Source organism: Rana temporaria, chromosome 7 (assembly GCF_905171775.1).
Source record: "Rana temporaria chromosome 7, aRanTem1.1, whole genome shotgun sequence".
NCBI lineage: Eukaryota > Metazoa > Chordata > Amphibia > Anura > Ranidae > Rana > Rana temporaria.
In genome coordinates this window covers 11,723,732-11,746,481 of record NC_053495.1, presented here as the reverse complement: position 1 = coordinate 11,746,481, position 22,750 = coordinate 11,723,732, and the positions used below count along the sequence as shown (strand labels likewise).

Sequence of the window (22,750 nt, the reverse complement as noted above, 5' to 3'; positions counted from 1 at the left end):
TGGACCACTTGGTCTTTTTTCTGCTGTCACTCTTCTATGTTTCTCTACATCTATTCTTGGTGGACGGACCCTTTAAAATGTCTGAAAGTCAACTGAAGCACCAACTTTCAAAGTCCTTGCTTGGCACATCGGAATCAGATTTTCGGCGGCCCATTAAATATTAAGCGAAGCTGACTTTGATGGAGCCTGTCGAGTACCAAAGGCGACAAAAAAAAAAAAAAAGTTTCATCAAATCCAAGTCAAGTAAATGTAGTGTGGCGTTATGTGCGGAGTGACCTCCTGGAGAACAGAGCAGCCCCATCAGGGAGCCAAAAATTACCTTATTAGCTTGTGCAGCCGACGGCGGGGGATTTATAGAGGGGCGGACGGGGAAGCGTGAAGTCATCAGATGTGGCAGGGAAGAGACGGATGAGTGTGATTTCTCATAAACACAATGCTCCAGCACCAGTGCCGTAAGATGACGATGGAGGATCAGACTCTGCTGGCGCTATCACCGAACAAGCAGACCGACGTAATAGAAGTCCATTTATTGAATGTTCCATGGAAGGTACATGACACACACACCACAAGTGCAAAAGCCGGAACAGAGGTGGACAGGGATGGACTGGCCATTGGGACTTCTGGGAGTTTCCCGGTGGGCCGATGGCTCAGTGGGCCGGCTTCAGTGACAGCGGACAGCCGCCCCCCTCCTCTCGTTTGTCTCTCCCTCCCCGCAGCGCTCACCTCCTCTCCCTCCCCGCAGTGCTCACCTGGGGGGAACAGAGAAGCAGGGGGAGGACCAGAGGAGCAGGGGGGACAACAGAGGAGCATGGAGGGACCAGAGGGAGCACGGGGGAGGGGACAGACAGCTTACTCAACAGCTATGGCCTGGGAGTTTCTCACTTCTGCCTAATCTTGTCGCATTGGGGGGGGGGCCGAACTGATTCTTTGCCCCGGGTGAAATAATGTCTAGCTACCCCACTGGTACTGCCTATAAGAGTACCAGTACCAGCAGTTCTACTCTAATAAAGAACAACGGCTAGTGGCTACTGAAGGGGGAGAGGGGGCTTGGGTGGCCGGGGGGCGAGAGTTGTCCGGCCGCCATGGGAGAGACCCGTCAAAGTGGGCCAGTCTGGATGAAGTCCAGGGCCAAATTTGTGTCCCAGTCCAGCCCTGGAGGTGGACACGTTTCAGTGTAGCTGTGTGAAATGCGTCCACCTCTGTCCTGGCTATTGCACTTGTGGTGTGTGCCATGTACCCTGGGCAGCCATCAGAAATTTTGGGGCCCCTTACACAGCTTTAAGCCTTGGCCCCCCAGTCTGACCCCCAACAATACCCAGAGTCCAGAGTTTAAGACCCCTTACACACTGGGGTGGCGCACTTGCAGGACGTTAGAAAAAGACCTGCAAGCAGCATCTTTCGGGCAATGCGGGAGCGTTGTATACACCGCTGCTCCACCGCCCCCATCATTGAAATCAATTGGCACCGCTGCCGATGCACCTGCAAAGCACTTTGGCAGTGGTCATACTGCATTACCAGAGACTGCGGTCATACTGCATGAGAATATCCGTGAATTGGGGCCCCCTGATGACGGCTTTGCAGAGTGCACAGAGGACACGGGAGGCTGTATTCACGCGCTAGCCAGCAGAGAGGGGGCGGGGCCGGGAGCTCCACTGACGCGCTGACCCCGCCCCATGTAGCCTGTATGCTCGGAACAGAGCGGCTGTAGTGAGAGCCAGTGATCAGTGTGGACGCATCAGTGAAGCGAGCACTCTGACCCCTCTACGCCCCAGATATCCCCCCTGCACTCTGACCCCTCTACACCCCAGATATCCCCCCTGCACTCTGACCCCTCTACACCCCAGATATCCCCCCAGCACTCTGACCCCTCTATGCCCCAGATTTCCCCCCCAGCACTCTGACCCCTCTAAGCCCCAGATATCCCCCCAGCACTCTGACCCCTCTACGCCCCAGATATTCCCCAGTACTCTGACCCCTCTAAGCCCCAGATATCCCCCCAGCACTCTGACCCCTCTACGCCCCACATATCCCCCCAGCGCTCTGACCCCTCTACACCCCAGATATCCCCCCAGCACTCTGACCCCTCTACACCCCAGATATCCCCCCAGCACTCTGACCCCTCTACATCCCAGATATCCCCCCAGCACTCTGACCCCTCTACACCCCAGATATCCCCCCAGCACTCTGACCCCTCTACACCCCAGATATCCCCCCAGCACTCTGACCCCTCTACACCCCAGATATCCCCCCAGCACTCTGACCCCTCTACACCCCAGATATCCCCCCAGCACTCTGACCCCTCTACACCCCAGATATCCCCCCATCACTCTGACCCCTCTACACCCCAAATATCCCCCCAGCACTCTGACCCCTCTACACCCCAGATATCCCCCCAGCACTATGACCCCCTCTACGCCCCAGATATCTCCCCATCACTCTGACCCCTCTACACCCCAAATATCCCCCCAGCACTCTGACCCCTCTACACCCCAGATATCCCCCAGCACTCTGACCCCTCTACACCCCAGATATCCCCCCAGCACTCTGACCCCTCTACACCCCAGATATCCCCCCAGCACTCTGACCCCTCTACACCCCGGATATCCCCCCAGCACTCTGACCCCTCTACACCCCGGATATCCCCCCAGCACTCTGACCCCTCTACACCGAGATATTCCCCCAGCACTCTGACCCTTCTACACCCCAGATATTCCCCCCAGCACTCTGACCCCTCTACACCCCAGATATTCCCCCCAGCACTCTGACCCCTCTACACCCCAGATATCCCCCAGCACTCTGACCCCTCTACACCCCAGATATCCCCCCAGCACTCTGACCCTCTACACCCAGATATTCCCCCCAGCACTCTGACCCCTCTACACCCCAGATATCCCCCCAGCACTCTGACCCCTCTACACCCCAGATATCCCCCCAGCACTCTGACCCCTCTACACCCCAGATATCCCCCCAGCACTCTGACCCCTCTACACCCCAGATATTCCCCCAGCAGTCTGACCCCTCTGCACCCCAGATATCCCCCCAGCACTCTGACCCCTCTACACCCCAGATATCCCCCCAGCACTCTGACCCCTCTACACCCTAGATATCCTCTACCTCCTACCTACTTGATTTATGTTTACCTGCACTGTCTCCATTGTAGGGGCCCCAGAGCATTACTTTGCCCAGGGGCCCATGATGCTATTAAGACGGCCCTGGCGACGTCTGAAAATAATCTCCCATAAACTTATCTAAAAAAAATAGCAGCGATTTATCAGACTGTACAACAGACAGTATACACCAGAGCGAGCCTCGTGTCCGATGGCGCGCGTACGGCTGCCATGTCTTTTATCTTCGGTTCGCCTGTAGAGTTTTTAATCCAGCAATTAGCGGAGATTGCCATTCATGCGAGTGGCCGGAGCACGAGGGGTTTCACCGCATGATAAATTCATCTCAGGCGTGTCAGGAGGTTTTTTTTTTATACTCGCTCCAGTCAATAGCGTGGCCCAGCGTGGGGGCAAAAAGGCCGCTTGGCTCAATTACAGCAACACCGGCTCATCCATCACACTTAGATGACATCTCAATAAAAAAACGTATCCATCGGCTGTGAGAGAAATGTATTTATTTATGCTGCAAAGAAGCAGCAATCGGTGAAAATAGCACGCAACTTTTCAGGGGGGTCGCAGCTACTGGGAATCCCAACAGAGAAATTAATCACTTCAGCCCCCGAAGGATTTGGCTGCCAAATGACCAGAGCACCTTTTGCGATTCGGCACTGCGTCGCTTTAACTGACAATCGCGCGATCGTGCGACGTGGCTCCCAAACAAAATTGATGTCCTTTTTTTCCCCACAAATAGAGCTTTCTTTTGGTGGTATTTGATCACCTCTGCGGTTTTTATTTTTTGGGCTATAAACAAAAATAGAGCGAAAATTTTGAAAAAAAAAGCAATATTTTTTACTATAATAAATATTCCCCAAAAAAAATATATATAAAAAAAATTGTTTTCCTCAGTTTAGGACAATATGTATTCTTCTAAATTTTTTGGTAAAAAAAATCACAATAAGCGTATATTTTTTGGTTTGCGCAAAAGTTATAGGGCTAGATTCATAGAGTTACGCCGGCGTATCAGTAGATACGCCGTCGTAACTCTGAATCTATGCCGTCGTAAATTTAAGCGTATTCTGGAAACCAGATACGCTTAAATTAGGCTAAGATACGACCGACGCAAGTCTCCTATGCCGTCGTATCTTAGGGTGCATATTTACGCTGGCCGTTAGGTGGCGCTGCCGTCGATTTCAGCGTAGAATATGCAAATGAGCTGGATACGCCGATTCAGAAACGTACGAGCGCGCGACGGAATTTTTTACATCGTTTGCGTAAGGCTTTTTCCGGCGTAACGTTACTCCTGCTATATGAGGAGCAACCAATGTTAAGTATGGACGTCGGGCCAGCGTCTAATTTTGTGTCATTTGCGTAAGTCGTTCGCGAATAGGGCTTTGCGTAAATTACGTTCACGTCTAAAGCATTGAGGATTTGCGGCGTAATTTCGAGCATGCGCACCGGGATTCTTTCACGAACGGCGCATGCGCCGTTCGTTAGAGACGTCATTTACGTGGGGTCATATTTTATTCACATAAAACACGCCCACCTATTCTCAATTTGAATTCGGCGCGCTTACGCCGGCAGATGTACGCTACGCCGCCGCAACTTAGGGCGCAGGTTCTTTGTGAATCCAGCCCCAGCCTCACTAAGTTACGGCGGCGTAGCGTATCTGAGATACGCTACGCCCGCACAAACTTACGCGGGCTTTCTGAATCTAGCCCATTGCATCTACAAAATAGGGGATAGTTTTATGGCATTTTCATTATAATTTTTTTTACTAGTAATGGCAGCGATCTGCGATTTTTACCATGACTGCGATATTGCAGCGGACACATCGGACACTTTTGACACTGTTTTGGGACCATTGTCATTTATACAGCGACAGTGCTATAAAAATGCACTGGTTACTGTGTAAATGACACTGGCAGGGAAGGGGTTATCCAGTAGGGGGCGAGGAAGGGGTTAAGTGTGTCCTAGGGAGTGATTCTAACTGTGAGGGGGCTGGGCTACAAGTGACATGACACTGATCACTGCTCCCGATTACAGGGAGCAGTAGATCGCTGTCCTGTCACTGGGCAGAACAGGGAAATGCCTTGTTTACAAAGAAATCCCCCCCCGTTCTGCAGCTCCGTGACACGATCGCGGGACACCGGCGGACATCGATTCAAAGCAATGTACCAGTACGTTCCTTTGGCTGCCCGTATTTAATGTTGATTGGACCCTGGGCAAAACATTTCTTGGGTCCCCCCCATGCAATTTTTCTCTCCAGCTGCTCTGAGACATACAATAACTATCAGCTAGACTTAAAATCAGTTCACTGTATCAGATCCGGCAGTGATTGCGATTGGTTGCCAAAGGTTACAGCAAATCATTAACACTTACTGACTGGTTGCTAGAGGTTACAGCATATCATTACCACTTACTGACTGGTTGCTAGAGGTTACAACCCCCATTTGGCTCACTAATTAGTTGCTAGAGGTTATAGCACATGATTTATTTTTCTTGATTGGTTGCTAGAGATTACTGTACAGTAATACTGCTCACTGATTGGTTGCTAGAGGTTACAGCACATCATCTCTTCACTGCAGAGGGGCATGATATACATATGACTGCTGCCTTAATTTACATATGAATGCCGTCGGCCTCAGCTATTTACATATGAATGCTCCCGTTATTTACATTAGAATGATGGTTATTTACATGTAAACACAGGATATGCAGATGAGTCCTCTGTACACAACAATAGAGCAGAGCTGGGCAGCATTAGTAGCAGCACTTCACACTGAGATATCAGGACACAGCAAAGGACTAAAACTTCAAGGGACAAGGGCATTTAAACTGGGATAGTTGGCAAGTATGAGGCAGCTGCTTTGGGCCCCACAACAATGACAGGACCTAAGGCAGCTTCCCCTTTTGCCCTGCCTTAAAGACGGCCCTGAGACCCACAGAACAATAAATCTCCCAACAGCCAGCATGAATAGACTTTCCAGCAGTCAGCAACAATAGACCCTGCAATCAACAGTAGATCTCTCCCAACAATAACTGACCCCCCAGCAATATAAGACCCACCCCCAGCAACAGTAGGCCTCCCACCAGCAACAATAGACCCCCCCTACAAAAATAGATCCCCTGCAGCTAGACTAGATCCCCCAGCAGCCAGCATTAATAGACCCTGCAGCACACTCCAGCACCCCTTACTATTACATACAGTCAGTGCTGGAGGTGCCGGGAATTGTGGGCCAGATTCACATACATTTGCGGCCGTGTAACGTAACCAGTTTACGTTACACCGCCGCAAGTTTCCAGTTATAGTGCCCGATCCACAAAGCACTTACCTGGAAACTTGCGGCGGTGTATCTTAAATACGTACGGCGCAAGGCGGGCCAATTCAAATGGGCGTGTGCCATTTAAATTAGGCGCGCTCCCGCGCCGGACCTACTGCGCATGCTCCGTTTCGGAATTCCCGCCATGCTTTGCGCGAATTGACGTCATTTTTTCGAACGGCCACGCACGTAGCGTAATTCCGTATTCCCGGACGGCTTACGCAAACGACGTTAATTTTTAAATTTCGACGCGTGAACGACGGCCATACTTTATACAGCAATACGATTGCTGTGTAAAGTTAGGGCAGGTCAAATAACGGCTAACTTTGCGACGGGAAACTAGACTAGCGGCGACGTAGCGAACGCGAAAATCCGTCGTGGATCGCCGTAACTCCTAATTTGCATACCCGACGCTGGTTTACGACGCAAACTCCCCCCAGCGGCGGCCGCGGTACTGCATCCTAAGATCCGGCAGTGTAAAACAATTACACCTGTCGGATCTTATGGATATCTATGCGTAACTGATTCTATGAATCAGTCGCATAGATACTCTGAGAGATACTCCGTCGTATCTCGACTGTGAATCTGGGCCTGTGTTCCCCCCCACATTCCCCCAGTGCTCCCCCAGCGTTCCCGCTGCAAAAAAAAAGCCCTGATTTTGATTCTATGCAGTTTGGACTGGATTGAGCCTTTTTACTTCCCCATCTGCATATACAGTACATTACCCCGCAGGAGAGCGGAACACTCCGCGTTTTGCTGACACCCATCCTAAATAATATGCCATTTAAAATGTCATTTACAAACGGCCTGTTGTCTCCAAATGCATTTAAAACGAGCCAAACGAAATTACTCCTAGGCAATCCGACTTATCTCCCGGGCAGACACACGCCGATCAATTTTAATTAGGAACTCTGCCTTCTCCCTTTGTTCCCTTTCTTTGTTCTAACGGCCTCACAAAGATTTCCATAAAATCTGCATAGCTGAGCCAAAGTCTCATATTTCCCATAGGTAAAAAAAAGATATCAAAATCGTTGGCATGCGAAATAAAAGTTTTATGCCTAATTAGTTTTACGGTCGGCGTGCCTCTCCTTGACAGAGCTTTGGAGATCTATACGCCCCCCCCTCCTCCGCCGAAACCTTCTAAGTCTCACATCTGACTAACGCGTTCGAGGGTGTCACCGCTTATCAGAAATAATTAACGAATCCTCCCCCCCCCCCCGAAGAGTACAATTTGAACGGAAAGCGGTTTATAATGAAGTTTCGATCTCCGTCCTTCCTTAATAAGAAGGACAGGAGGGCTGGGGGGGGGGGGGTGGTCTTGGCCGCTGCGGCAGACTTATTGGTCTTCAAAGCGCGGCCGGCCTGACACCACGTATGGCCGGTTTAATGGTCATTGATCAAGCTACAGTTAATTGCGGGAGAAAATTTATTGTATTGACTGCACCGCAAAGGAACCTGACAGATAATGTGAACTTAGGCCCAGATTCTCAAAGGATACGCCGTCGTAACTCTGAGTGTGAGGCGTCGTATCTATGCGCCTGATTCTTAGAATCAGTTACGCATTGATTTGTCTTAGATCCGACCGGCATAAGTCTCTTACGCCGTCGTATCTAAGTTGCATATTTACGCTGGCCGCTAGGTGGCGCTTCCGTCGATTTACGTGTCAAATATGGTAATGAGCTAGATACGCCGATTCTCAAACGTATGTGCGCCCGGCGCATTTTTTACGTCGTTTACGTAAGGCTTTTTTGGGCGTAAAGTTACCCCTGCTCTATGAGGCGTAGATGAGGCGTACCAAAGTTAGGTATGGACGTCGGAACAGCGTAAAATTTTTCACGTTTTACGTCGTTTGCGTAAGTCGTCCGTGAATGGGGCTGTGCGTAAGTTACGTTCACTTTGAAAGCATTGAGTCTTTGCGGCGTAGTTTGGAGCATGCGCACTGGGATACGTCCACGGACGGCGCATGCGCCGTTCGTTAAAAGCGTCAATTACGTGGGGTCACGATTAATTTTCATAAAACATGCCCACCACTTCCACCTTTGAATTAGGCGGGCTTACGCTGGCCCAGTTACACTACGCGGGCGTAACTTAAAGCGCAAGTTCTTTGAGAATACGGGACCTGCCGCTCTAAGTTACGGCGGCGTAGTGTATCTAAGATAGGCGAATCTACGTGAATCTGGGCCTTAAAGTTCAAAGAGAAGACAGGCGCTGAAATTCCATAAAAGTTTTGTAAATGCGGAATACATTTTTACCCCTAATTGACATCGAAATTCATGAAAGTCTTGTACAGTGAAACCTCAGTTTAAGAGTAACTTGTTTTGAAGGTGTTTTGATTTTTTTTTTAATTCTGACTCGGCTTGCGAGTGTTGACTCGCAAGACGAGCAGAATTCAAGCTAAATAGGCCTGCAGTACCTCATTTGGCCTGAGGTACGGGGGCGCAGAAGCCGAGCAGAGCCGAAAATAGGCCTGCAGTACCTCATTTGGCCTGAGGTACGGGGGCGCAGAAGCCGAGCAGAGCTGAAAATAGGAATGCAGTACCTCATTTGGCCTGAGGTACGGGGGCACAGAAGCCGAGCAGAGTTGAAAATCGGCCTGCAGTACCTCATTTGGCCTGAGGTACAGGGGCACAGAAGCCGAGCAGAGTAGAAAATAGGCCTGCAGTACCTCATTTGGCCTGAGGTACGGGGGCGCAGAAGCCGAGCAGAGCTGAAAATAGGACTGCAGTACCTCATTTGGCCTGAGGTACGGGGGCGCAGAAGCCAAGCAGAGCTGAAAATAGGCCTGCAGTACCTCATTTGGCCTGAGGTACGAAGTGCAGGAAACGATCCGAAGTGTCCTCTGGTCTTTTCGGCCGTTTTCAGGGCTCTCTGGCGCCTTCCCTACCTCTGGCCGCATTCAGTATTGCATCCAATTGAAGTCAATGCGGAACGGATTATTTTCGTTTCCATTGATTTTAATGAGAAAACTCGCTTTGATATGAGAGTACTTTGGATTACGAGCATTCTCCTGGAACGAGCATACTCCTGGACAAGGCCGCGGCTTCGGCCTAGTCCGTGGCCTTTTCCCAGGATCGTGGTGAGCTGCGAAAGGATTTTTTAGACGAGGCCGCGGCTTCGGCCTAGTCTGCAGCCTTTTCCCAGGATCACGGCCTTGCCTAAAAACTCCTGCCAGAAAAAAAAACTTGATTTGAATCGTGAATCAAGTTTTTTTTTTTTTTTTTTGTTAAGTCGCAGATTTTTTGGGGGGCAAAAATCGCCCAGCTCTAGGGACAGCCCAATTACAGTACAGTTCAATACAGAAGGTACAGGAGGGCCCTGCTCGTAGAGCTTACATTCTAAAGGGAGGGGGTGGGGGTACAAAAGGTAATAGATGTGGTGAATGATTTGATGGGGTGGCTTGGGGGACAGTTTTTAGGTGGGTGTGGAATACGCTTCCCTGAATAAGTGAGTTATCAGGGATTGCCTTAAGGCGGAAAGGGTGGGGGTGACCGGACATACATGGGGCAGGGAGTTCCAGAGGATGGGAGAGGCTCTGGAGAAGTCCTGAAGGTGAGCATGGGAGGAGGTAACAAAGGAGCTAGTGACCGGCTCTCTATTTACATCACATGATGGCTGTGATTGGACACAGCCGTCATGTGATCAGGAGGGCCAATCACAGAGCCCTCCTTCCTCTTTATTCCCCTGCAAAGTAAAAGCATACTAGCCCATTATGTTACGCTTACCTGCAAACGAAGCCAGCGATCTCACCGCTGGTGGCCGCGGCCATCTTCACCCCTCTTCCTTTTTCGGGGGCGGTGGACTCCGGCTCTGAGACTGACTGTAGTCACGTGACGTCACTCCCGCGTGTGCGCGGGGGAGCCGGCGATCACTGAAGTTTTCTCACTGTCAGAACACAATGGCACACCAGGAGGATTCCCCCATCCACATCAAATGTGTGGGTGGGGGAATTGGATCTTTTTTCTACTCGCTAAACAAAAAAAAATGATGAATGTGTGGGCTGCCTTGCACAATGCCTTCAATTAGAATATTAGCAGCGGTTCAATTGTTCCATTAACTTTGACAATATTGTGCTGTTGGTCTTGAATTTCTGAGACAACCTTATTTTCTTTATCTGTGACAAACTGCTGAAATTAAAATAGACAAATTATAAATAAAGCTTTTTATTCCGCTAGTTATGTAAATACTTTCCCGTCCATCGTCTGGGAGGAGGGGCGCTTTAAGTCATAAATATGGAATAAGACAGATAAAAATGCAAATTTCACTTGTCTATAAAAAATAGTTAATTTAAGTTGAAAATAGATTTCTATAACACTATTTCCTTGGAAAAGGACAAAAGAAAGATAACTGCAAAATAACACGCTACATAAACCAAACCTAGACAAAAGCTTAAAAACAAAAACAAAAAAAATGTTATGAATTATCCAAAATAATGCATCTAAACGAATGGAACGTAGCGAAAATATAATAATAAATAACAATAGTATTAATAATAAAAAAAAGTTTTATTATTATTTATTAATAATTAGTTCCGTTCCATTTGTTTAGATGCAGCATTTGTTATTTCGGATAATTCGTAACTTCAGATAAATTCGTATTCGTTACGTTCACTAACAGCCAAATTTGAAAGGAAATTTGAATACCTATAATTTAATAGTTAGTTATTGTTTGTTAGTTAGTTATTATTTAGAATTTTCGGATTTTCGTTCTCATTTTTGTATTTTATCATTTTCGCATTTACGAATTTACAAATCTTTGAATTTTCAAATTTTTGAATTTACTAATTTTTGAATTTACTAATTAATGAATTTATCTGTGTTAAACTGCTGAAATGAAAATAGATGGGGAAAAAATATAGTAGATGTGGCGCTATTCTATTAAATTTCCCATAAATAACCTGTTGCTCCAGATGACGTCAGCAGATGAAACCGGTCGAGCCCTTTTTTCGGATTTTCGTTCTCATTTTTGTATTTTTTAATTTTCGTATTTACGAATTTACAAATCTTTGAATTTACAAATTTTTTAATTTTCAAATTTTTGAATTTACTAATTTTTGAATGTACTAATTTATGAGTTTATCTGTGTTAAACTGCTGAAATTAAAATAGATTGGAAAAAAAATATAGTAGATGTGGTGCTATTCTATTAAATTCCCATAAATAACCTGTTGCTCCAGATGACGTCAGCAGACGAAACCGGTCAAGCACAGATAGCAGAACGCCATAACACTTCCTGCTAGCATCAATGCTTTTTTAACTTGCCAAATTGTGAGTACCCATTTTTTAAGTTTTATCAAGAAACCTTTTTTAAAAACGATAATACACTATTTAGGGCTTTTTATACTGCTAGGTATGTAAATACTTTCCCGTCCATCGTCTGGGAAGAGGGACGCTTTAAGTCATAAATATGGAAAAAGACAGATAAAAATGCAAATTTCACTTGTCTATAAAAATAGTTAATTTGAGTTGAAAATAGATTTTTATGGGCCAGATTCACGTACAAGAGCTCCGATGTAACGTAACCTGTTTACGATACACCGCCGCAAGTTTCCAGTTTTAGTGCCCGATTGACAAAGCACTTACCTGGAAACTTGCGGCGGTGTATCGTAAAGACGTCCGGCGCAAGGCGGGCCAATTCAAATGGGCGTGTGCCATTTAAATTAGGTGCGCTCCAGCGCCGGACCTACTGCGCATGCTCCGTTTCGCAATTCCCGTCGTGCTTTGCGCACAGTGACGTCATTTTTTCGAACGGCGACGCGCGTAGCGTAATTCCGTATTCCCGGACGGCTTACGCAAACGACGTTCATTTTTAAATTTTGACGCGGGAACGACAGCCATACTTTATACAGCAATACGATTGCTGTGTAAAGTTAAGGCAGGTCAAATAATGACTAACTTTGCGACGGGAAACTAGACTAGCGGCGACGTAGCGAATGCGAAAATCCGTCGTGGATCGCCGTAACTCCTAATTTGCATACCCGACGCTGGTTTACGACGCAAACTCCCCCCAGCGGCGGCCGCGGTACTGCATCCTAAGATCCGACAGTGTAAAACAATTACACCTGTCGGATCTTATGGATATCTATGCGTAACTGATTCTATGAATCAGTCGCATAGATAGAAACAGAGATACGACGGCGTATCAGGAGATACGCCGTCGTATCTCTTTTGTGAATCTGGCCCCATAACACTATTTCCTTGGAACAAAAGAAAGATAACTGCAAAATATCACGCAACATAAACCAATCCTAGACAAAAGTTATGAATTATCCAAAATAATGAATACCGCATCTAAACGAATGGAACGTAACAAAATAATAAATAACAATACTATTAGTAATAAAAACTTTTTTATTATTATTTATTAATAATTAGTTCCGTTCCATTTGTTTATATGCGGCATTTGTTATTTTGGATAATTCGTAACTTTGGATAAATTAGTATTTGTTACGTTCACTAGCAGCCAAATTTGAAAGGAAATTCCAATACCTATAATTTAATAGTTAGTTATTGTTTGTTAGTTTTTATTTAGAAATTTCGGATTTTCGTTCTCATTTTTGTATTTTTCGAATTTACAAATTTACAAATCTTTGAATTTACACATTTTTTAATTTACACATTTTTTAATTTACAAATTTCTAAATTTACATTTTTTTTAATTTACAAATCTTTGAATTTACAATTTTTTTTAATTTACAATTTTTTGAATTTACAAATTTTGGAAATTAACACATTTTTGAATTTATGAATTTATCAGTGTTAAACTGCTAAAATTAAAATAGAGACAGATTATAAATAAAGCTTTTTATGTAAATACTTTCCCGTCCATTGTCTGGGAAGTGTGGAGCTTTAAGTCACAAATATGGAATAAGACAGATAAAAATGCAAATTTCACTTGTCTATAAAAACAGTTCATTTGAGTTGAAAATTGATTTCTATAACACTATTTATTTCCTTGGAAATGGACAAAAGAAAGATAACTGCAAAATAACACGCTACATAAACCAATCCTAGACAAAAGTTTCAAAATGGGGAAGAAAAAAAAATGTGTGACTTTTTAAGTCTGCAGCGGAGGATTGCTGAAATCACACTTTCAATGTGCGAATGAATGAAAAGGTTTCTAGTAATAACATGAAATGTATCTAAACCTAAAAGCGCAAGTAATATATTACAGTTCAGTAATTCCTGCATTTGTTTTCTTTTTTAGGCTTTTTTTTTCTCTTTATTTTCACCTGGTAAATCTTCCAAATTAGTTCCGAATTAGTTTTTTTACTAGTTTTGACAAATTAATTCATTCTGAAATTTCTAGCATTTCTGACAATTCAAATTTTTAAATCTAGAATTTCCAAAATTGCGAAAATTCTGGGCCAGATTCACGAACAATTACGGCGGCGTAACGTATCCCCTTTACGTTGCTCCGCCGCAAGTGCTTGATTCACAAAGCACTTGCGTGTAAACTTGCGGCGGCGTAGCGTAAAGCCGTCCGGCGCAAGCCCGCCTAATTCAAATGGGGCGTGTACCATTTAAATTAGGCGCATTCCCGCGCCGAACGTTCTGCGCATGCTCCGTTAGGAAATTTCCCGCCGTGCTTTGCGCGAAATTACGGCGCCCCGAAGTGTTTTTTGAACGGCGACGTGCGTTACGTCCTTTCGTATTCCCGGACATCTTAGGCCCAAAAAAAAATTTTGAAATTCGACGCGGGAACGACGCCCATACTTTAACATGGCTGGTCTAAATCTAAGCCATGAAATAGCAGGCTTAAGTTTGCGACGGGAAAAACCGACTAGCGACGACGTAAGAGAATGCGACGAACGCGCGTACCTTCGTGGATCGCCGTAAGCAGCTAATTAGCATACCCGACACGGAAAACGACGCGATCTCCACCCAGCGGTCGCAGCGGTTGCATCCTAAGATACGAAGGCGTACGAAGCCGTAAGCCTGTCGAATCTTAGCCAAAAGCCGTCGTATCTTTGTTTGTGAATTACAAATAAAGATACGCCGCGGCAAATTTAAAAGTACGCCGGAGTATCAGCAGATACTCCGGCGTACTTTTTCTGTGAATCTGGCCCTCTGAATTTCTAAAATTCTGAATTTTGGAAATCCGAAAATCCGAAATTCGAAAATTCAGAATTTGAAAATTCTCTTTGATTTTACCTGGTAAATCTTCCAGTGAGCCTGGGTTCACACTTTGTGTGGTGCGTGACACCGCCCGTGATTCGGATAGGAATTGCACCTATTTTGTATTGGCTCAATTTGCACCATACAAAAAAGGTGCAGACATCTTTTTTTTTTTTTTTGCCACTTGAATCAGATCACCTATGCAATGTGAATCTTGCGAGTAGTTGTCGGGTTGGGGATCTATCAGTGGAGGGAGGGGGTAGTATTTGGGGGGCATTGGGGGTCTGTCAGTGGATGGAGAGTGTGGTAGTTGGTGGGGCGGAAGGAAGAGCAATAGTTGTGGGGATCTGTCAGTGGAAGGAGGGGTAGTAGTTGTGGGGTTTGGGGATCTGTCAGTGGAGGATGGGGTAGTAGTTGTGGGGTCTGGGGATCTGTCAGTGGAGAGAGGGGTAGTAGTTGTGGGGTCTGGGGATCCATCAGTGGAGGGAGGGGTAGTAGTTGTGGGGGCTGGGGATCTGTCAGTGGAGGGAGGGGTAGTAGTTATGGGGTCTGGGGATACATCAGTGGAGGGAGGGGTAGTAGTTGTGGGGCTTGGGGATCTGTCAGTGAAGGGAGGGGGTAGTAGTTGTGGGGTCTGGGGGATCTGTCAGTGGGGGTTGGGTGTTAGGTGGTGAAGGTCTGTGAGCAGGGAGGTGGTTGTTGGACGGGGTCTGTCAGTGGAGGGAGGGGGTAGTAGTTGTGGGGTCTGGGGATCTGTCAGTGGAGGGAGGGGTAGGAGTTGTGGGGATCCGTCAGTGGAGGGAGGGGGTAGTAGTTGTGGGGTCTGGGGATCTGTCAGTGGAGGGAGGGGTAGGAGTTGTGGGGATCCGTCAGTGGAGGGAGGGGTAGTAGTTGTGGGGTCTGGGGATCCGTCAGTGGAGGGAGGGAGTAGTAGTTGTGGGGTTTGGGGATCTGTCAGTGGAGGGAGGGGTTAGTAGTTGTGGGGTCTGGGGATCTGTCAGTGGAGGGAGTAGTAGTTGTGGGGTTTGGGGATCTGTCAGTGGAGGGAGGGGTTAGTAGTTGTGGGGTCTGGGGATCTGTCAGTGGGGGTTGGGTGTTAGGTGGTGAAGGTCTGTGAGCAGGGAGGTGGTTGAAGGAGGGGATCTGTCAGTGGTGGTGAGGGGGTGGTACGTCAGGTGGGAGGCAGGGAAGAAGGGGGGGGATGTCTCATGCTCCTTATGATCACAGCATCATAACTGTGATGTCATCACTCATTCCTGGCAGATTTGGAGTGCTTGTCCGTGGAAATGGCGTCACTCACAACGTGGACGCTTCCATCATGTCACAGAGGTCCACATGACACATATCCTCCCCTCCCCCACCTAATAACATCATTTTTATGTCTCCGCTTTTAACCCCGGATGAGAAAAGCGCGGCGGATTAAGCGGAGTGTGTGATCCCCACGGGGTGTAGAGTTTCTGGATGAGCCGGATAAAACAATAACTCCCCTCCCCCGCTTTATTCATGAGATTTGTAGTCCAAGTAACTAGCGGTGCAGAAAAAACATTAATTACAACTGCCTGCGCAATTTTTCTAATTCAATTTAAATAAGATGTTCCCGGGCCAAGCTGATCTGAATATTGCTACAATGTAACGTCGGAAAAACAGAATTATCCTTCTTCCCTTTTTTTTTTTTCTTCACTTTGCTGTAAATGTGACGGAAAAAAATGGCGTTACGAAGTTATCGGTATTGGAGAAGCCGCGGCGACGCAGAGATTTTAATAAATATGCAGCAAGATTTATTACAAGGGATATTGTATAGGCGATATTAAACCCAACAGCAGACGTTTATTATACTGCAGCTTACTAATCATTAGATGTGACGGCTGCATTTGTTTTCTTACATTAGGCTTTCTTTTCTTCTATTTCCATCTGCTGATCCAGCCAGCAAGTCCATTATTTTTCAAAAGCACAGGCTCTCCAGCAGAATGTATCAGTGTACATGGATGAGACAAACAATTGGCAGGGGTGAATTAACTGCTTGCCGACCAGCCGCCGCAGTTATACAGCGGCAGTTCGGCTCCCCTGCGCGAGAGCCCGTAGCTCTACGTCGGCTCTCGCGCAGGCCACTAGGGGCACTCCCGTGCGCGTGCCCGGCGGGCACGATCGCCGCCGGGCACACGCGAACGCTCGTTACAGAGCGAGGACCGGGAGCTCTGTGTGTAAACTGTCAGGGAGAGAAATGCTGATCTTCTCTTCATACAATGTATGAACAGCGATCAGTCATTTCCCCTTGTGAGGCCACCCCCCCTACAGTTAGAACACACCCAGGGAACATACTTAACCCCTTCCCTGCCCCCTAGTGTTAACACCTTCCCTGCCAGTGGCATTTTAATAGTAATAGTAATCCAATGCATTTTTATAGCACTGATCGCTATAAAAATGCCAATGGTCCCAAAAATGTCCGAAGTGTCCGCCATAATGTCACAGTACCGAAAACAAATCGCTGATCGCCGCCATTACTAGTAAAAAAAAAATATATTAATAAAAATGCCATAAAAATACCCCCTATTTTGTAAACGCTATAACTTTTGCGCAAACCAATCGTTATTTTTTTTTTTACGAAAAATATGTAGAAGAATACGTATCGGCCTAAACTGAGGAAAACATTTTTTTTTTATATATTTTTGGGGGATATTTATTATAGCAAAAAGTAAAAAATATTATTTTTTTTTAAAAATTTACGCTCTATTTTTGTTTATAGCGCAAAAACTAAAAACCGCAGAGGTGATCGAATACCACCAAAAGAAAGCTCTATTTGTTGGAAAAAAAGGACGCCAATTTTGTTTGGGAGCCACGTCGCACGACCGCGCAATTGTCAGTTAAAGCATCGCAGTGCCGAATCGCAAATATGGTCCGGGGGTTAAGTGGATAAACTCATCAGCGTTTAAAGTGGTTGTAAACCCACTATTTGGACTTTTACCTACAGGTAAGCCTATAATAAGGCTTACCTGTAGGTAAGGAGAATATCTCCTAAACCTGCACGGTTTAGGAGATATTCCCCCCGCAATGCGGGCGGCGCATGCGCAGGGGGGAATCCACGGCTGAAGGACCGGCATCCGCCGGACCCTGCCGCTTTTAAATCTCCCGCGCGCACGCGCGGGAGTGACGTCATCGCCGCTCCAGCCAATCACAGCGCTGGAGCGGCGATACCCGGAAGACACGCCGGAGCAAGATGACATCCTGCTCGCCGTGGACCAGGTAAGTGGTACACACCTCGTTCCGAGGTAAGTATTTCATAATAGGCTAGTATGCGGTGCATACTAGCCTATTATGCCTTTTGCATTGCAGGTTTGGGGGGAAAAAAAAAAGTTTATGCGGTTTACAACCGCTTTAAATAATTATGTAAAGCCTGTATCCTAAAATGAAGAAAAACAGTTTGCTGTAACTGATTATAAAGTGTGAGCTGGAGTTTGGCTTCAACACCTAAATCTTTAACAACCGATGGCTCGTTCAGCTGTCAGTGGGGTTCCATTGTTGACAACTGAAGTGTAAACAAAGTCCCGGCAATTGGAGCTGTCAAAAAAACAAAACAGCCGGGCAATGTTTATCAACAAAATTGCTCAGCTGCTAAAACAGAGAGATAAAAAGAAACATTGTTTCATTTTGTATCTTTTTGTTTATTCATCTACAGATCAAAGGGATGAACTTCGATATGCAGGTAAAGTCAGTTTAACCACTTTGCCAACGTCATGTACTGTGGCAGGTTAGCTCTATTGGGCAAAACAACGTAAAATTATCAGCTTTTTAATATTTATGTAAAGCCTTTATCCTAAAATGACGAAAAACTATTTGCTGTAACTGATTATAAAGTGTGAGCTGGAATCTGCTAATACATTTGAAGGGGTTGTAAACCCTCCACGGTTTTTCACTTTAATGCTTTCTATGTATTAAAGGGGTTGTAAAGGTAATTTTTTTTCCTAAATATCTTCCTTTACCTTAGTGCAGTCCTCCTTCACTTACCTCATCCTTCCATTTTGCTTTTAAATGTCCTTATTTCTTCTGAGAAATCCTCACTTCCTGTTCTTCTGTCTGTATAGTAAACTATATATATATATATATATATATATATATATATATATATATATATATATATATATATATATATATAATGTTTTGGGGTTCTAAGTAATTTTCTCGCAAAAAAAATATATATATATTTTAAACTTGAAACCAACAAATGTCAGAAAAAGGTTTGGTGTTTAAGTAGTTAAAACTTTCCTTATTTACATACAGAAGTCTATTCCTTTGATGTAAAAGACAAATTGTTACAATGTTTAGACTTAATGTTCCACTGATAAATAATGTTGTGATACTTGGCAGACGACCCGGATTTTACAGCTGTGGCTTCAGCAGAGCAGAGAGAATTCTCTATCTTTATCGGGAATGACTTTGTCAAGTTCGCAACGGGAAAAAAAAATCGCGATAATGATTCTTGGCGATAAATCGTGCAGCTCTAATATGAAATGTACTCACAGTATCTTTATGTTCAGGACTCGGTTGCTGAAGCTGAGCTGTTTGTCTTGTTCTCTTGCAGAAGGGAAGATATATGCCCTTGGAGGAATGGGCACAGATACCTCCCCTCAGGCCTTGGTAAGAGTCTACGAGCCATCAGTGGACAGCTGGCAGCAACTCCCCCCCATGCCCACCCCACGTTATGGTGCCTCCACTTTCCTGCGGGGAAACAAAATCTTTGTCTTGGGTAAGTTGGATATTCTGTCGTTAAATTAAAGTGGGGGGGGGGGGTCTGACAGCAATGGTGGAAACTATTTTACCATGCTTTGTTTTAGAGATGTGAACACAGAATAAACAGACTGCATGCAATCCTGGAGCAACTCACTATTGACTCCTGTGTAAATATTATGCCTTCATATAGGTGGATTCAGAAAGACTTAGGCCGGCGTATCAGTAGATACGCCGGCCTAAGTCTGAATGTGCGCCGGCGCAAATTTATGCGTATTCTGGTAACCAGATACACTTAAATTAGGCTCAGATACGAGCGGCGTAAGTGTCTTACACCGTCGTATCCTAAAGTGTACTTTTTGAAGCGTATTGAAGCGGTTGAATGAGCGTCACTGGAAGGTTATGGGTAATAAATCTCTGTACAGGTAGCAAAGGGATTAATTAAATGTAAAGATTGTAGTGAGCGGATCCCAGACAGATGTCAGCTCTACTCCCCCCCCATCCATGGCAGAATCACGTGTCCCCCCCCCCCCCCCCCGACCTCCATCTCCGCTTCCAATTCCCCTTCCTTACAATGTAGCTGAAGAGCGATTTCACCCCGGGCCCCTCCGAGGATTGAGGGACGCTCAGAAAAAGCTTCATCCAATTAAAGTGTAAAGGTTGGACACGGAATTAAACGGTCCCCCGGGGTCCGCGTGATAAACTGCGACCATCAGCCGCTCCGAGCTTTTCTAAAGGGAGAAGATCCAGAGAAATATCCGGAGCCGAGCCTCCCTCTGCGTCTACCGGGGAGGAAAACAGAAAGATTTCCTGTAATATACATTCCTCAACCGGCGCTGCCTGGAAAAAGAACTGTCAAATTCTTCTGTAAAGCGCTAAGCAAACAGTTAGCGCCAGTGGCGGCTGGTGCCTTAAAATTTTTGGGGGGGGCACAAACAAGCTGAAAATTGCACTGGCCACTGTGCCCATCAATTGCCGCCACTGTGTCTTCAAACGCAGCCACTGTGCCCATCAATTGCAGGCACTGTGCCCATCAAACGCAGCCATTGTACCATCAAACGCAGCCACTGTGCCCATCAAACGCAGCTACTGTGCCCATCAATTGCCACCACTGTGACTTCAAACGCAGCCACTGTGCCTATCAAACGCAGCTATTGTGCCATCAAACGCAGCCATTGTGCCATCAAACGCAGCCACTGTGCCCATTAATTGCCGCCACTGTGCCCATCAAATGCAGCCACTGTGCCCATCAAACGCAGCCACTGTGCCCATCAAGCGCAGCTACTGTGCCCATCAATTGCCGCCACTGTGCCCATCAAGCGCAGCCACTGTGCCCATCAAGCGCAGCCACTGTGCCCATCAAGAGCAGCCACTGTGCCCATCAAACGCAGCTACTGTACGCATCAAGCGCAGCTACTGTGCCCATCAAGCGCAGCCACTGTGCCCATCAAGCGCAGCCACTGTGCCCATAAAATACAGCTACTGTGCCATCAAACGCAGCCACTGTGCCATCAAACGCAGTTACTGTACCCATCAATTGCTGCCAGTGTGCCCATCAATTACCGCTACTGTGCCCCATCAAATGCTGCCAGTGTGTTTCGCCCGCCACTTACCTGTCTCGCATCGAGTCAGCGGCGGTGTCCTGCACGTCCTCGACGTCTCTATCAGGCGTTAATCACAGCGCCTGACGTTTCAGCCAATCAGGTGACAGGTACCAGGCCCGAGCACCTGATTGCAATGCATGAGTCTATCTATGGTGATAGAGCAATGCCAGGAGAGAGGGGGCAGCGCCCATGCACCCCTTATGGACGCACTGCCACTGGTTGGCGCTATAAAAATCATGTAAAAAAAAAAAAACTTTTGCTGCAAAAATGGAATAAATAATGTGACAGCGCGCGCAGGCAGATCTTTTTATCCTTATTTATCACGACATTTGGAAAATTAGGTGCAGAATATTCACACGAGTGTGGGGGAGGGGATTACTTTGCAGTCAGGCAGAAAAGTAAGATGATCGCGTTTTTTTTTTTTATCTCTTTCGTTAAAAGTTTATTTAACAATTCATTTTATTCTCTCTAGAAAATGTTTATAAACATTTTATATACAAGGGGGCAGATCCACATACAATTAGATGGGCGCAGCGTATGTGAGATACGCTACGCCGCTGTAACTTACTTTTGGCAGCTTTGAATCCACAAAGAATTTGCGCCGTAAGTTACGGCAGCGTAGTGTATCTCTTGCGGCGTAAGGGCGCCTAATTCAAATCGGCGAGTAGGGGGGCGTGTTTCATTTAAATGAAACGCGTCCCCATGCCGAACGAACTGCGCATGCGCCGTCCCTAAATTTCCCGCCGTGCATTGCGCTAAATGACGTCGCAAGGACGTCATTGGTTTTGACCTGGACGTAAATTACGTCCATCCCGATTCACGAACGACTTACGCAAAAAAAAAAAATTCTAATTTCGACGCGGGAACGACGGCTATACTTAACATGGCAAGTCTATCTATACGCCGCAAAATAGCAGCTTTAACTATACGCTGGGAAAAGCCGACTAGAGACGACGTAAGAGAATGCGACGGCCGCGCGTACGTTCGCGGATCGTCGGAAATGGCTAATTTGCATACTCGACGCGGAAAATGACGAGAACTCCACCCAGCGGACGCCGAAGTATTGCATCTAAGATCCGAAGGCGTACGAAGCCTTACGCCTGTCGGATCTAACCCAGATGACGTCGTATCTTGGTTTGAGGATTCAAACCAAAGATACGACACGGGAAATTTGAAAGTACGCCGGCGTATCAGTAGATACGCCGGCGTACTCTCTTTGTGGATCTGCCCCAAGGTGTATCTATCTATGGTCCAGTGTGGACTGTCAGGAAAGCCCAGCACTAGATCTGCACTTCTACTGACACGGTGAAACCAATGATGGGGCACATTTCCACCTACTGACACCAATGATGGGGCACAATTCCTCCCACTGACACCAACGATGGGGCACTATTCCCCTCACTGACACCAACAATGGGGCACATTTCCTCCCAATTGATACCAATAATTGGGTCCTATTCCTCCCACTAATACCAATGATAGGGAACTATTCTTCTCACTGACACCAATGATGGGGCACTATTCTTCTCACTGACACCAATGATGGGACACTATTCCTCCCACTGACACCAATGATGGGGCACCTTTTCTCCCACTGACACCAATGATGGGGCACTATTCCTCCCATCTAACACCAACAATTGGGCATCTTTTTAGTGGCAGGAATGTTTTAAAGCAAGACACATCGGAAACCTTTGATACTAGTGCCAGGACTGATTCCTTGAGCATTGAAGGCCAAATCTTGCTCCTACTCACACATGGCTGTCTAGTAAGGTTAACATATAGGGCCAGATTCACGTAGACTGGCGTAAAACAGTGACGGCGTAACGTTTCTCATTTACGTTACGCGGCCGCAAGTTTTACGGGCAAGTGCTTGATTCACAAAGC

At 46.4% G+C, this 22,750-nt stretch overlaps 1 protein-coding gene across 2 annotated transcripts in view; it reads left to right on the top strand.

Moving 5' to 3' along the window:
• KLHDC8B (kelch domain containing 8B) overlaps positions 1-22,750 on the top strand; it is a 157,327-nt gene that overhangs the window by 68,431 nt on the left and 66,146 nt on the right. For both annotated transcript variants that reach the window (XM_040358892.1, XM_040358893.1), the window contains exon 3: positions 19,114-19,278. In XM_040358892.1, the coding sequence (XP_040214826.1) occupies positions 19,114-19,278 (165 nt within the window). The remainder of the gene's footprint in view (positions 1-19,113; positions 19,279-22,750) is intronic.